We start from the raw sequence: 16,629 nt of genomic DNA on the forward strand, positions 1-16,629 counted from the left end.
GGAACACTGGTTAGGTTAACTGCCAGCCATTACATGACTGAAATACTGTTGAAAAATGGTGTTAAACCCAAAACAAACAAACAAGAATGATCCTTGAAATAAAAACAACTAGCTTAAAGGTTATGAATTCATAACCAGTCTTTATCTTACTATAAGTCAGTTTGAAGACTGTGCTGAGAAACAGCAGATCAGATACTGAACCACAGGTCTTATAACATTGAGTTTGGAAACCAGTCCTACAACTCAAGAATCTGATTGGTTGATTCTTATTGCAGTTTTGTAACTGGCCAATGCCAAGATTGCTTGCTGAGGCTTTCAAACTCTTACAGTTTTTAGCTCGACTATTCATAGAATAGTAGAGCTATTGGACTCGCCCATGCGTCGGCGTCCGCGTCCCGATTTGGTTAAGTTTTTGTATGTAAGCTGGTATCTCAGCAACCACTTGTGGGAATGGATTGAAACTTCACACACTTATTCACTGTGATAAACTGACCTACATTGCACAGGTTCCATAACTCTATTATGCTTTTTTACAGAATTATGCCCCTTTTTCGACTTAGAAATTTTTGGTTAAGGTTTTGTATGTAAGCTGGTATCTCAGTAACCACTTGTGGGAATGGATTGAAACTTCACAAACTTATTTACTGTGATAAACTGACTTACATTGCTCAGGTTCCATAACTCTGTTTTGCTTTTTTACAAAATTATGCCCCTTTTTCGACTCAGAATTTTTTGGTTAAGGTTTTGTATGTAAGCTGGTATCTCAGTACTCACTAATTGGAATGGATTGAAACTTCACACACTTGTTCACTGTCATGATCTGACATGCACAAAGCAGGTCCCATAACTTTATTTTGCTTTTTTTCAAAATTATGCCCCTTTTTCAACATAGAAATTTTTGGTTAAGTTTTTGTGTGTAAGCTGGTATCTAAGTATCCACTAATAGGAAAGGATTGAAATTGCACACACTTGTTCACTGTCATGATATGACATACAATGCAAAGGGTCAATAACTCAACTTCGCATTTTACAAAATTATGCCCCTTTTTTCGACTTAGGAGTTTTTGGTTAAATTCCTATTATGTAAGCTGGTATCTTAGTACCCACTAATGGGAATGGATTGAAACTTCACACACTTGTCCACTGTCCTGAGCTGATAAGCACTATGCAGGTTCCATAACCCTATTTTGCTTTTTTACTAAATTATGTCCCTTTTTCGACTCGTATTCATTCAATGGACAAGGTTGTTGAATAGTCGAGCGTTGCTGTCCTCCGACAGCTCTTGTTTTGAATTGAAAGTCAAATCAACAGACCATTTTTAGAGCAACTAAGCTTTAAATAAAAAAAGTGTAGAAGGAAGCTAAAATTTTGTTTATTGTTTGATCCATTTATTCCAGTACAATGTTTTTCTTAATTTCTGTTTAAGATTTTACAATTTTTGTTTATCATTTGAAATTAATTTTATGTATTACATTTTTAATGGCCCAATTTCCTTTATCTAAACTTGTTTATATTTTGTTTGCCAGTAGATGTTGATTTTCTATTTCTTTGTTTCATTAATGTATAGGTGGCATTACGCATATACCAGTATATTAGAAGAGACTGTAAGACGAAGAAGAAAAATGTGGTCATGGTCACACATGAAGGAACACAGGGATACAAAGAACAGATACAGAGAGGCTTACATCCAGAAACTAGAAAGTAAAAAAGTGTCCGGCGATCTGCAAAAGAAATTAGATGTAAGTTTTATATATTACAGATGTAGGTTTTGTACATGATTTTTATATCACCTTAAAATGGGACACATTATGTGATCGTTTGTAGCAGACGAGTGAGTGGCATCCAGTAAAGTTGTCTGCTCTCTAACTTGAGCATTTCTTTACCAATTTTAATGTTCTCTTAATCTTGTCTTATTGTTTTTGCGTATAATATCTTGGCCAGGTTTGATAACCAGGTGGATCCTTTAAGTCTCTCTAAGTTATGGCTCTTGAATTACTCAAAATTCTGAAAATTGACAGTGTTTATTTATTGCGTAGTTCTCATCCTATTTTCACCAAACATAGAATGTTTATGGGCATATTTTCTCTGCCAAATTCATCAATCGGGTGGATAGGCTTGGTTGCTCTGGAGTTGTGGCCCTTGAATAAGTCAAATTTGAGAAAAACTGACTGCTAGTCTACTCAAGAATTAGAAAATTTTAAAATTCAAAAGTAATTTGCTGTGATTGGCATATATTATGACAGTTTGCCACTCTTGCAAAAAATTGAATACCAGTTTAATTTCCATTTCCGTTTTAATAATTGTGTTAGCTTGGTTAATGATTTTAGAGTTGTTACATAAAACATGGTGAGAGAATATGACCATTTTATAGAAAACTTAATCTTCCCTAAATTACCATTTTCACTAGTTTGCACAAAATGTACTAAATTGATTGTTGAAAGATGAAATTCTCTTTTCACCTTTTGTTGTTTGAGTGAAAAGGTGTTATCCTCCCTATAATACAATCAGCAACACCGGAGGTATTGGTCGAGAGTTTCAGCCATCTGTGTCTGTGCAATTTGCAGTAAAACAATATATATTATATAGTGATTTCACTGGGATTTGAGTGAACAAGGATTAACTGTTTGTGCATGTATTGTCAGTATATGACAGCTCAGTCAGTGACAACCCTGCAGTGAGAATTTTATTTTTCAGGAGTGTGAAAAATACCTTGATGTGTTCAATATCACTGTGATTCGTCAACAAGCCGAACTGGAGGCAGCCAAACGTGGAGCAAAACGTGCGGAGGAGAAGAAAAATGCAGGCTGGTTTGGTGGATGGCTTGGAGGCGGGTCAAAGAAGAAGGCTGCTGGAAAGGAGAAAGGCGACATGGAAAATATACGTAAGTATGTTACCAGTAGTCATAATACAAAATGGTGTTACTGTATGAACTATGGAAGTTTTTTTTAAAGTATTTATTTTGTCTACTTTCATAGTAGCTATATCTCAGGCATGTGGTTTGTAAGAGACTTTTGTCTATGCCATTTGTAGATGTTTCAGAATGTCCAGTTATTTGTTGAAACAACATCCTAATTAGAAATTCAAATGCATTGGAACCCCTCCAAACCGCATCTCCTGGGTATGCAGTAGGTTAAAAGATCTACTTATATTCCTCTGTGTACTTTGAATAAAGAACCTGACATATTGGTGATCTCTGCTATGATTTTAATGCTTGGTTTTAAAGCAATGCAGTTGTTTTACAGAGGAGCAGTTCTATGAACAGTTTAATGCAGAAGAAAAGAAGAAACTGTATGATGCCATTGGTTACCAGGAGAATGAGGCTGATCCTACTCTTCCAAAGGAGGTAAATATAGCTGTTACGTTTGCAAAGCTATGGTTTATCAGTAATTGTATAGAGAATGAGACAAATTTAAACCTTTAAAAGAAAGTAAAACTACTGATAATACTCAGCATTGGTTAGTAGAAATTCAAGCAGATACAACTTTTACAAGGAGTTAGTTAAATTGTTACAATCTTTAGATCCATATTGTAATCTAAAGTTATTTATCTACTTCTTCATAGGATTAACATAATAATGTCATAGTAATATGATCAAAACTAATGGAACTTCCGTTTACTGAGTCTGATACCACACACGGGAGAAATACAGTTGCTGCAATCCGGTGATCAAAATTAAATCAAATTAGGTCACTTTCTATTTTGGAAATGGAAAACAGAAGTTGTGCTTTGAATTGACTGAGTTACAACAGATTTCCATTCTCAGTCTTTGAGCTTATCCTCGTCATTAACAAAATTATATTAATCGTTTTCTGTACATTTGTATTACAGTTTGTGGCAGTGAGATTGGTAACAAAGTTGAACAATCTCTCAGTGATGCTCAAAGATGACATGAAAAAGTATGTAAAACTTAAATTATGCTGTTTCTCTTTCCTGTCTATTGTTGTTTGTAACTTTTCTGCCAATACAAGTTTAGCATTATTTAATAGAATGTTGCAAGGCACATAAGAAAACTTACTCTTACAGCCTGAATTGCAGACTGATGAATAAGGAAATCATGATACTATACAAAGTAAACTTTGAACGCCAGTGATTTCATCTTTTTACAATACCTGACTGTAGTTACAGACTGTTGGTTTTACAATGAACAGAATTTAATGCAAACAACGATCATCTTGCCACATGTTTCATAAGTCTGGTTTTTCCAGATTTGTAAAATGCGATACTTTTTGGTGTAAGAGGAAATATATTTTTAGCCCACCATCATCAGATGGTGGGCTATTCAAATCACTCTGCGTCCGTGGTCCGACGTCCGTCCTTCCGTTAACAATTTCTCGTTATCGCATCTCCTCAGAAACTACCAGGGGGATTTTGACCAAACTTTGTCAGAATGATGTATTGGTACCCTAGTTGTGTCCCCCTGAAAATCAGACTGGTTCAACAATTCTTTAATGAGTTATGGCCCTTTGTTTATTTCTATAATTTACATAGATTTATATAGGGAAAAACTTGAAAATCTTCTTGTCCAAAACCACAGAGCCTAGAGCTTTGATATTTGGTATGAAACATCATCTAGTGGTCCTCTACCAAAATGATTCAAATTATTTCCCTGGGGTCTAATATGGCCCCGCCCCGGGGGTCACATGGTTTATATAGACTTACATGTATATAGGGAAAAACTTTGAAAAACCTCTTATTCAAAAACACAGGGCCTAGGGCTTTGATATTTTGTATGCGACATTATCCAGTGGTCTTCTACTAAGATTGCTCAAATTATTTCCCTAGGGTCAAATATGGCCCCGCCCCGGGGGTCACATTGTTTACATAGACTTATATAGGGAAAAACTTTGAAAATCTTCTTGTCCAAACCACAAAGCCTAGGGCTTTGGCATTTGTAATGTAGCATCATCTAGTGGTTCTCTACCAAGTTTGTTCAAATCATCCCCTAGGGTCAATTATGGCCCCGCCCTGGGGGTCACATGCTTCATATAGACTTATATAGGGAAAAGCTTTTAAAATCTTCTTGTCAATAACCTACAACATTCAAGTTTGGACCACCTGTATGGTTTTGAGTGGCAAGATGAACCTTGACACGAGTTGACCTTGATTTTGACCTAGTGACCTACTTTCACATTTCTGTAGCTACAGCCTTCAAATTTGGACCACATGCATAATTTTGTGCACTGGAAAAAAACTTTGACCTTATTTTGACCTAGTGACCTACTTTCACATTTTTAAAGGTACAGGCATCAAATTTGGACCATATGCATAGTTTCGTGTTTCAAAATGAAATTTGACATTGATTTTGACCTAGTGACCTACTTTCACATTTCTCAAGCTACAGCCTTCAAATTTGGACTACATGCATAGTTTTGTGTACTGAAAAAAACTTTGACCTTGACATTGACCTAGTGACCTACTTTCACATTTTTGAAGGTACAGGCTTCAAATTTGGACCACATGCATAGTTCTGTGTTCCGAAATAAAATTTGACCTTGATTTTAACCTAGTGACCTACTTTCACATTTCTCGAGCTACAGCCTTCAAATTTGGACCACATGCATAGTTTTGTGTTCCGAAATGAAATTTGACCTTGATTTTGACCTAGTGACCTACTTTCACATTTCTCAAGCTACAGCCTTCAAATTTGGACCACATGCATAATTTTGTGTACCGAAACAAACTTTGACCTTTACATTACCTAGTGACCTACTTTCACATTATTGAAGATACAGGCCTCAAATTTGGACCACATGCATAGTTCTGTGTTCCAAACAAAAATTTGACCTTGATTTTGACCTAGTTACCTACTTTCACATTTCTCGAGCTACAGCCATCAAATTTGGACCTCTTGCATAGTTTTGTGTACCGAAATGAACTTTGACCTTAAGATTGACCTAGTGACCTACTTTCACATTTCTGTAGGTACAGGCTTCAAATTTAGACGTACATGCATAGGATTGTGTACCGAAGCAAACTTTGACCTTGACATTGACCTAGTGACCTACTTTCACATTTTTGAATATACAGGCTTTAAATTTGGACCACATGTATAGATTTGTATTCTGAAGTGTAATTTGACCTTGGTTTTGACCTAGTGACCTACTTTCACATTTCTAAAGCTACAGCCTTCAAATTTGGACCACTTGCATAGTTTTGTGTACCAAAATAAACTTTGACCTTAAGATTGACCTAGTGACCTACTTTCAAATTTATCAAATTACAGCCTTCAAACTTGATGCACATGCATAGTTTTGTGTACAAAGAACTTTGTCCTTGAAATTGATATAGTGACCTACTTTCACATTTCTCAAGCTACAGGTTTCGAATTTTGACCACATGCACAGTGTTTTGTACGGAAATGAAATTTGACCTTGAGCTAGTCAATAAGTCTAAAAAATTTTGGAATTCTCAAAAATGGCACATTGGTGGGCGCCAAGATCACTCTGTGATCTCTTGTCTATTAAAATTATGTATTCTGAAGCAAGTACCCCTCTATTGTAAAAAAGGAACTGCAGCAACCTGTTTTTATGCCCCCGAAAGGGAGGCATATAGTTTTTGAACCGTCTGTCTGTCGGTCTGTCGGTCTGTCAGTCTGTCAGTCTGTCAGTCTGTCGGTCTGTCGGTCTGTCCGCAATTTTCGTGTCCGGTCCATATCTTTGTCATCGATGGATGGATTTTCAAATAACTTGGCATGAATGTGTACCACAGTAAGACGACGTGCAGTGCGCAAGACCCAGGTCCGTAGCTCAAAGGTCAAGGTCACACTTAGACGTTAAAGGATAGTGCATTGATGGGCGTGTCCGGTCCATATCTTTGTCATCGATGGATGGATTTTCAAATAACTTGGCATGAATGTGTACCACAGTAAGACGACGTGCAGTGCGCAAGACCTAGGTCCGTAGCTCAAAGGTCAAGGTCACACTTAGACGTTACAGGATAGTGCATCGATGGGCGTGTCCGGTCCATATCTTTGTCATCGATGGATGGATTTTCAAATAACTTGGCATGAATGTGTACCACAGTAAGACGATGTGCAGTGCGCAAGACCCAGGTCCGTAGCTCAAAGGTCAAGGTCACACTTAGACGTTAAAGGATAGTGCATTGATGGGCGTGTCCGGTCCATATCTTTGTCATCGATGGATGGATTTTCAAATAACTACGCATGAATGTGTACCACAGTAAGACGACGTGTCACACGCAAGACCCAGGTCCGTAGCTCAAAGGTCAAGGTCACACTTAGACGTTAAAGATCATTTTTCGTGATAGTGCATTGATGGGCATGTCCGGTCCATATCTTTGTCATTCATGCATGGATTTTAAAATAACTATGCATGAATGTGTGACACAGTAAGACGATGTGTCGCGCGCAAGACCCAGCTCCGTAGGTCAAAGGTCCTAAACTCTAACATCGGCCATAACTATTCATTCAAAGTGCCATCGGGGGCATGTGTCATCCTACGGAGACAGCTCTTGTTTCTCAATAAAATATACTTCAGTTAGACAGACATATTTTGCTTAACACGTATACATTGTTGAAGGGAACCAGAGCCATGTTATTATATAATATTTTGTTGCAGGGAACCAGGCTATGTTATTATATAATATTTTGTTGCAGGGAACCACAGATCTTGAAGATGCAGCTAAAGAGTGTGTTTGCTTCAGTGGGCCAGAGACCAGCAGCCAGTGCAGTGAAGTAAGATTTTTAAACATTTCAATGCAGATGAAACAACTTTTGTAAATAGAGCTAAGTGTTATTAGTCAACAGCAAGCATTTTGTAATTCTAATCCACTTTTAATTTAATTGGTCAATTAATAACATTTTTGAAGAAACCTATCTGAACACGCTTTTATTCTAAAACAATGGAGGTTTTAGTCATATGATAAATTTGTTGCCTGTATTATTCTTTATCCCTGGTGTAGATATGAATGAGTTTTTGAAGATAGGTCTGTAAAGTTGCCCAGTGTTTTCAGTCAGTATTCTCTGCAATGTTTCTCTGGCTGTCCAATATATTAATTTATTTTGACATGTTTAGCTTGTCTGATTTTTGAAAAAAATCTACGAGGTATTGTCGTTGTTAATGTTTGTTTAGGTCCACCTTTTCTCAAAAACTGTAAGAGCTACATTTTTGAAACTTTGCACACTTGTTTATCATTATTAGATGACTATATAGGCCAAGAACCATAACTCTGATTTGACTTTTGTCAAAATTATGGCCCTTCTTTGTTTTTAAATTTGGGTTTCTTGGTTAAATTTTTTGTTTAGGTCCACCTTTTCTCAAAAATTAGAAGAGCTACAGCTTTGAAACTTTGCACACTTGTTTATCATCATTAGTCGACTGTGTAAGCCAAGAACTATACCTCTGATTTACATTTTGTCAGAATTATGGCCCTTTTTGTACTTAGAAAATTTGAGTTTCTTGGTTAGATTTTTTTGTTCAGGTCCACCTTTTCTCAAAAACTATAAGAGCTACAGCTTTGAAACTTTGCACACTTATTTATCATCATCAGGTGACTATGTAGGCCAAGAACCATAAATCTAACCTGCATTTTATCAGAATTATGGTCCTTTTTGTACTAAGAAATTCTGAACTGTAAATCATTTCTTACATACTGTCCAGCACTTGCAGACATGCGATGACACCTGTAGGCGGAACTCGTGTTGTTTCATGACAGAGCACTTAGAAATTTTCCCTTATTACTTTCCAAATGGCAATATATCATTTCATATTGCTTCAAATTTGAAAGCAACATCAGATGAACCTTCTAGTAAAATTTATCCAATTAAATTTAGAATTTGTTTCAACCTAAGTATTTTTCTTCATCAGAACTCCTATCTTGTCTTGCAAAATCCCTTAGTATATTTGACTAAAAAGCTATGTATGTACATGTTTGTGAAATAGAATATCTGTTGAAAGTTGGTTACTGTTCTCTAATATCACAGGGTGGATTTAAAGATGGATAAGTTCACATTACACGGTACACAGCAGGGAGACTTTATACCCAGAATGGTCACATCCATCACACAGACTGAAGCCACTCAACAGGTCTACACTATTTTTATTTTATAAAGTTTTAGTGTTAGTGGGTACAAGGTGTTTGCATTTTTTCCCTGTGATAAACCATCTGAATAACAGATTTGTATTATATATAACAGCAGCCTGCCAGCCAATACTTGGTTCTGTTTCCTCATGGTCAAATTATTTATAGGCTAACATTTATAAAAAGGAATTTAAAAAGTTTTGAAAATATAAGATTTGAGTTATTTATAGGCCATGCAAATTTATATTGTATTTATATCTGCTTTCTATGATGCTATTGTTGGTTTTTAGACTGTAAATATAACTGTTTCTGAGAGGAAAGTTTTGCCAATTTAAGAGTGTTATACATTTACAGGCATTGTCACTGCTAGATGTGCTATTTGAAACCAATCCTCTGGATGGACTGTGTGATTCTAGAGTGAGAGTAAACACACGACCTGTACAGATTATCTATGATGCTGTAAGTATACACTATATACATATATACAACACAGGGGTCAGAAGTAATATTTGGTAAGGGAACTAAGTGACAGGCCATTTAAAAAAGCCGGGTGTGGTCATACACTTGTGGGTGTGGTTTGTGGTAAGAGTTTGTTTGCCTCATTAAATTTGATGCAGATGTGTGTGACTTACTGGTCATGTGGTCATACACTTGTGGGTGTGGTTTGTGGTAAGAGTTTGTTTGCCTCATTAAATTTGATGCAGATGTGTGTGACTTACTGGTCATGAGATTAAACAGATGTGGGTGTGGTTTTATGCGTGAGAAGGTGTAGTTGATTGGGCAGAGCAGTCAAGTACATTCTGTGGGTGTGGTTTGTAGAGGGTGGTGTAGGTGAGTTGGCGGAGCAGTCAAGTACATTCTGTGGGTGTGGTTTGTAGAGGGTGGTGTAGGTGAGTTGGCGGAGCAGTCAAGTACATTCTGTGGGTGAGGTTTGTAGAGGGTGGTGTAGGTGAGTTGGCAGAGCAGTCAAGTACATTCTGTGGGTGTGGTTTGTAGAGGGTGGTGTAGGTGAGTTGGCGGAGCAGTCAAGTACATTCTGTGAGTGTGGTTTGTAGAGGGTGGTGTAGGTGAGTTGGTGCATCAGTCAAGTATATTCTGTGGGTGTGGTTTGTAGAGGGTGGTGTAGGTGAGTTGGCGGAGTAGTCAAGTAATTCTGTGGGTGTGGTTTGTAGAGTGTCATGTAGATGAGTTGGCGGAGCAGACAAGTACGTTCTGTGGGTGTTGTTTGTATAGGGTGGTGTAGGTGAGTTGGCAGAGCAGTCAAGTACATTCTGTGGGTGTGATTTGTAGAGGGTGATGTAGGTGAGTTGGCGGATCAGTCAAGTACATTCTTTGGGTGTGGTTTGTAGAGGGTGGTGTAGCCGAGTTGGTGGAGCAGTCAAAGTACATTCTGTGTGTGTGGTTTGTAGAGCTTGGTGTAGGTGAGTTGGCAGAGCAGTCAAGTAATTCTTTGGGTGTGGTTTGTAGAGGGTGATGTAGGTGAGTTGGCGGAGCAGTCAAGTACATTCTGTGGGTGAAGTTTGTATAGGGTGGTGTAGGTGAGCTGGTGGAGCAGTCAAGTAATTCTGTGGGTTTTGTTTGTAGAGGGTGATGTAGATGAGTTGGCGGAGCAGTCCAGTACATTCTGTGTGTGTGGTTTGTAGAGGGTGGTGTAGGTGAGTTGGCGGAGCAGTCAAGTACATTCTGTGTGTGTGGTTTGTAGAGGGTGGTGTAGGTGAGTTGGCGGATCAGTCAAGTACATTCCATGTGTGTGGTTTGTAGAGGGTGGTGTGGTGGTGACGATGAGTTGGCGGAGCAGTCAAGTACATTCTGTGGGTGTGGTTTGTTGGGGGTGATGTAGATGAGTTGGCGGAGCAGTCAAGTACATCCTGTGGGTGTGTTTTGTGGAGGGAGAAAGTGAAGGTGACATGGTGGAGAGGTCAGATGCATTCTGTAGGTCTGATCTGTAGAACTAGACTAGTAGTTAAAAACTTTTGATAGGTATGTTCTAACACAAATATGGGTGTGGTTTATGATTATGCCCCCCTTTCGAAGAAGTGGGGTATATTGTTTTGCAGATGTCGGTCGGTCGGTCGGTCGGAATGTAGACCAATCCGTTTCCGGATGATAACTCAAGAATGCTTGGGCCTAGGATCATGAAAGTTGATAGGGAGGTTGGTCATCACCAGCAGATGACCCCTATTGATTTTGAGGTCTGTATGTCAAAGGTCAAGGTCACAGTGACCCTGAATAGTAAAACGGTTTCCGGATGATAACTCAAGAACGCTTGGGCCTAGGATCATGAAAGTTGATAGGGAGGTTGGTCATGACCAGCAGATGACCACTATTGATTTTGAGGTCAATATGTTAAAGGTCAAGGTCACAGTGACCCTGAACAGTTAAATGGTTTCCGGATGATAACTCAAGAACGCATAGGCCTAGGGTCACGAAAGTTGATAGGGAGGTTGGTCATGACCAGCAGATGACCCCTATTGACTTTGAGGTCAGTATGTCAAAGGTCAAGGTCACATTGACCAGGAACAGTAAAGTGTTTTCCGGGCAATAACTCAAGAACGCTTGGGCCTAATGTCAGGAAAATTGATAATTAGGTTGTTCATGATCAGCAGATGACCCCTATTGATTTTGAGGTCATTAGGTCAAAGGTCAAGATCACATTGGCCAGGAACAGTTGAAAAGGTTTCTGATCTTCTTGTCTAAAACCACAGAGCCTAGGGCTTTGATATTTAGTGTGAAGCATCATCTAGTAGTCCTCTACCAAGATGATTCAAATTATTGCCCTAGGGTCTAATATGGCCCCGCCCCGGGGGTCACATGGTTTATATAGACTTATATAGGGAAAAACTTTGAAAAACCTCTTGTCCAAAACCACAGGGCCTAGGGCTTTGATATTTGTTTGTGACATCATCTAGTGGGCTTTTACTAAGATTGTTAAAATTATCCCCCTAGGGTCAAATATGGCCCCGCCCCGGGGGTCACATGGTTTACATAGACTTATATAGGGATAAACTTTGAAAATCTTCTTGTTCAAACCACAAAGACTAGGGCTTTGATATTTGTAATATAGCATCATCTAGTAATTCTCTACCAAGTTTGTTCAAATTATCCCCCTAGGGTCAAATATGGCCCCGCCCTGGAGGTCACATGGTTCATATAGACTTATATAGGGAAAAGTTTTTAAAGTCTTCTTGTCAATAACCTACAACATTTAAATTTTGACCACATGTATGGTTTTGAGTTGCAAGATGAACCTTGACATGAGTTGACCTTGACCTTCATCTAGTGACCTACTTTCACATTTCTGTAGCTACAGCCTTCAAATTTGGACCACATGCATAGTTTTGTGCACCGAAAAAAATTTTGACCTGGACATTGACCTAGTGACCTACTTTCACGTTTTTGAAGGTACAGGCTTCAAATTTGGACCACATGTATAGTTTTGTGTCAGATTAAACCAGAATGGTAGAACTTTTGTTTACAGTGAGCATATAATTTCTGTTCCTTGTGCAATTACTAAATGCATCAAGGGGGGCATTTCGTGTTCGACGAGCTCTTGTTGTCCATAGATCTGATTATTAGTATATAGAAAATGATATGCTGTTACAAGTATTGATGATATTTGGATTTCAGATTACTGTTAACCAGATGGCAGAATTTTTCAAGCCTCCAAAAGATATCCAGCTGAAACAGTAAGACCATTTAACATAATGTTGTATTATAATATGTCTGAGAAAAGAATAGTCTAGCTATTCTACTCACCTTATGGCAGCGTCACACCTTGGTTAAAGTTTTACATGCAAGTACATACAGCTATCATTTAAAGGCATATAGCTTTGAAAATTATTTTTAGCTCACCTGCTCAGGTGAGTTTTTCTGATCGCTCAATGTCAGGCGTCCGTCGTCTGTCATCTGTCTGTCAACATTTAGCTTGTGTATGCGATAGAGGCTGTATTTTTCAACTGATCTTCATGAAAATTGGTCAGAATGATTACCTTGATGAAATTTAGGCCGAGTTTGAAAGTGGGTCATCTGGGGTCAAAAACTACTAGGTCACTAGGTCAAATCAAAGAAAAAACTTGTGTATGCGATAGAGGCTGTATTTTTCAATTAATCTTCATGAATTTTGATTAGAATGATTACCTTGATGAAATTTAGGCCGAGTTCGAAAATGGGTCATCTGGGGTCAAAAACTAGGTCACTAGGTCAAATCAAATAAAAACCTTGTGTATGCGATAGAGACTGTTTTTTTCAACTGATCTTTATGAAATTTGGTCAGAATGATTACCTTGATGAAATCTAGGCTGAGTTTGAAAGTGGGTCATCTGGGGTCAAAAACTAGGTCACTAGGTCAAATCAAAGAAAAACCTTGTGTATGCGATAGAGGCTGTATTTTTCAATTAATCTTGATGAATTTTGGTCAGAATGATTACCTTGATGACATCTAGGCCGAGTACGAAAACAGGTCATCTGGGGTCAAAAACTAGGTCACTAGGTCAAATAAAAGAAAAACCTTGTGTATGCGATAGAGGCTGTATTTTTCAATTAATCTTGATGAATTTTGGTCAGAATGATTGCCTTGATGAAATCTAGGTCATGTTCGAATGGAAAAGCTTGTATATGCGATAAAAGCTGTATTTTTCAATTGATCTTCCTGAAATTAAGTCCAAAATGATAACCTTAATGAAATCTAGGCCGAGTTTGAAAATGGATCATCTTGGGTCAAAAAGTAGGTCACTAGGTCAAATCAAAGAAAAACCTTGTGTATGCGATAGAGGCTGTATTTTTCAATTGATCTTCATGAAATTTGGTCAGAATGATAGTCTTGATGAAATCTAGGTCAAATTCGAATATGGGTCTCGTGCTCTGGGGTCAAAATTAGGTCACAGGTCGAATCAAAGAAAATACTTATTTATACTCAAGATTTTTGCTCCAGTTTTAATGATAATTTGTCAGAATATTTATTTCCATGAAATCACTAGGTCAAACATGTTTACAACACTGTTATGGTGTGTTTCTCAGGTGAGCGACCTAGGGCCATCTTGGCCCTCTTGTTTTCTTTTTCTAGGTCAATTACCAACCTCACTGGCTCAAATTCCGTAACTCTGACATGTATATTGAGCAAATTATACCCCCTTTTGGACTTAGAAAATCCTGGTTAAAGTTTTACATGCAAGTTATTATCTCCAAAACTATGCAGATATTGAATTGAAACTTCACATGTGTCTTCGTGGGTTATAAAACTAGATGATAGCATCAAGTCCCTGTAACTCTGACCTGCATTTTGGCCAAATTATGCCCCCTTTTGGACTTAGGAAATCCTGGTTAAAGTTTTGCGTGCAAGTACATACAGCTATTACTAAAAGACATGTAGATTTGAAACTTACTTTTTCCTTTTCGAGATCAATTACCAACCTCACTGGATTAAGTCCCATAACTTTGACATGTATTTTGGGCAAATTATGCCGCCTTTTAGACTTAGAAAATTCTGGCTAAAGTTTTGCATGCAAGTTACTATCTGCCGAACAAATGCAGATATTAAGTTGAAACTTCACATGTGCCTTTGGGTTATAAAACTAGTTGATAGCATCAAGTCCCATAACTCTGACATGCATTTTGGTCAAATTATGTCCCCTTTTGAACTTAAAACTCTTTAGATATTTTAACATTTTGGGTAATATTTTCCTGCTTCTGGGACAATATTTCGAATAGTCAAGCATTGGCTGTCTTATGGACAGCTCTTGTGTACGGCAAACTTGAAAATATTGATTTTTCCTTGGTATTACATGGTCGCTAAAGGTCATTTAAGAATTGTATAATTTCTGTGTACTTTGTGAAAACAATATATTTCATATACTTGTCAAACATTCCTGCTTTTTTTTGGATTGCTGATAACACTATAGTAAAATACACCTTTGTTTAACAGCTTCATAACCCCCATGTCCACATAGTTTATATAAACTGACTTGTTGCTGTAGTATGAGGTCAATGTCATTAATGTCTCCTGACGACATGCTGGACTGGATTTTTCAGATTATCCCAAGCTGCAATGTCAAAGTTTGATGAAATTAAGGAACAATCTGCCACAGGGTTGCAGCATGCTATAGACTTGAAGAAATACACAGAAATAGCTGTAGATTTACAACCATCATATGTTATTGTACCTCATGGAGGAATATGGACAAAACAGAAGTAAGTTATTTTCTTCTGACAGTCAAGATTTGATATATATTTAGCTCAGTTATTCAAAGAATGTGGAGGATTGTGGGCTTGGCATTTCCATCACCGTTGCATTCAGGTTAAAGCTTAATGGCAAGCTCCTCAGTTTCACTATATCTTCTTAACTACTGCCCATATTACCATCAAACTTCATATAAAGGTTGGCTGTGGTAATGGGCAGAAATCTTTTAGTTTAAGATCATGTACTTTCAAGGTCAAGTTTACTTGGGTCAAACGTAGTAGTAGTGCATGTGAAAGTTTTATGGGTACTCTTCTCACGTTCACTTTATCTTTTTTAGTACAACCCCTTTAATCATCAAACTACATACAAGGGTTGATCTTAGTATGTGACGAACATTTTTGGTTGAGGGTCAGGTTAAGGTCAAGTTCCTTAAAGGTCAAGGTCACTTTGGTAAGATTTTGTAATAGTGTTGGATAATATTTTATAACATGCTTCTGAATTTGATTTTTTTAGCTCCACTATTCGGAAAATAGGGGTGCTATTCTACGCACCCCAGTGTTGGCGTCCGCATGAGCTTTCTTGGTTAAAGTTTTTCGGCAACCTTTGTTTTTATGCCCCCGAAGGGAGGCATATAGTTTTTGAACCGTCTGTCCGTCTGTCGGTCTGTCGGTCTGTCAGTCTGTCAGTCTGTCCGCAATTTTCGTGTCCGGTCCATATCTTTGTCATCGATGGATGGATTTTCAAATAACTTGGCATGAATGTGTACCACAGTAAGACGACGTGTCGCGCGCAAGACCCAGGTCCGTAGCTCAAAGGTCAAGGTCACACTTAGACATTAAAGGATAGTGCATTGATGGTCGTGTCCGGTCCATATCTTTGTCATCGATGGATGGATTTTCAAATAACTTGGCATGAATGTGTACCACAGTAAAACGACGTGTCGCGAGCAAGGCCCAGGTCCGTAGCTCAAAGGTCAAGGTCACACTTAGACATTAAAGGATAGTGCATTGATGGGCGTGTCCGGTCCATATCTTTGTCATCGATGGATGGATTTTCAAATAACTTGGCATGAATGTGTACCACAGTAAGACGACATGTCGCGAGCAAGACCCAGGTCCGTAGCTCAAAGGTCAAGGTCACACTTAGACATTAAAGGATAGTGCATTGATGGGCGTGTCCGGTCCTTATCTTTGTCAACCATGGATGGATTTTCAAATAACTTGGCATGAATGTGTACCACAGTAAGACGACATGTCGCGCGCAAGACCCAGGTCCGTAGCTCAAAGGTCAAGGTCACACTTAGACGTTAAAGGTCATTTTTCATGATAGTGCATTGATGGGTGTGTCCGGTCCATATCTTTGTCATTCATGCATGGATTTTAAAATAACTAAGCATGAATGTGTGGCACAGTAAG

The 16,629-nt window shown here is 38.2% G+C and overlaps 1 protein-coding gene across 11 annotated transcripts in view; it reads left to right on the forward strand.

Moving 5' to 3' along the window:
- LOC123542107 (intermembrane lipid transfer protein VPS13A-like) overlaps positions 1-16,629 on the forward strand; it is a 227,438-nt gene that overhangs the window by 40,895 nt on the left and 169,914 nt on the right. For all 11 annotated transcript variants that reach the window (XM_053531671.1, XM_053531674.1, XM_053531680.1 and 8 more), the window contains exons 12-20: positions 1,568-1,739; positions 2,695-2,881; positions 3,243-3,343; positions 3,829-3,896; positions 7,616-7,693; positions 8,942-9,044; positions 9,394-9,498; positions 12,667-12,725; positions 15,067-15,225. In XM_053531671.1, coding sequence (XP_053387646.1) covers positions 1,568-1,739; positions 2,695-2,881; positions 3,243-3,343; positions 3,829-3,896; positions 7,616-7,693; positions 8,942-9,044; positions 9,394-9,498; positions 12,667-12,725; positions 15,067-15,225 — 1,032 coding nt within the window. The remainder of the gene's footprint in view (positions 1-1,567; positions 1,740-2,694; positions 2,882-3,242; positions 3,344-3,828; positions 3,897-7,615; positions 7,694-8,941; positions 9,045-9,393; positions 9,499-12,666; positions 12,726-15,066; positions 15,226-16,629) is intronic.

The sequence above is a fragment of the Mercenaria mercenaria genome, chromosome 19, assembly GCF_021730395.1.
Source record: "Mercenaria mercenaria strain notata chromosome 19, MADL_Memer_1, whole genome shotgun sequence".
Classification (NCBI taxonomy): domain Eukaryota; kingdom Metazoa; phylum Mollusca; class Bivalvia; order Venerida; family Veneridae; genus Mercenaria; species Mercenaria mercenaria.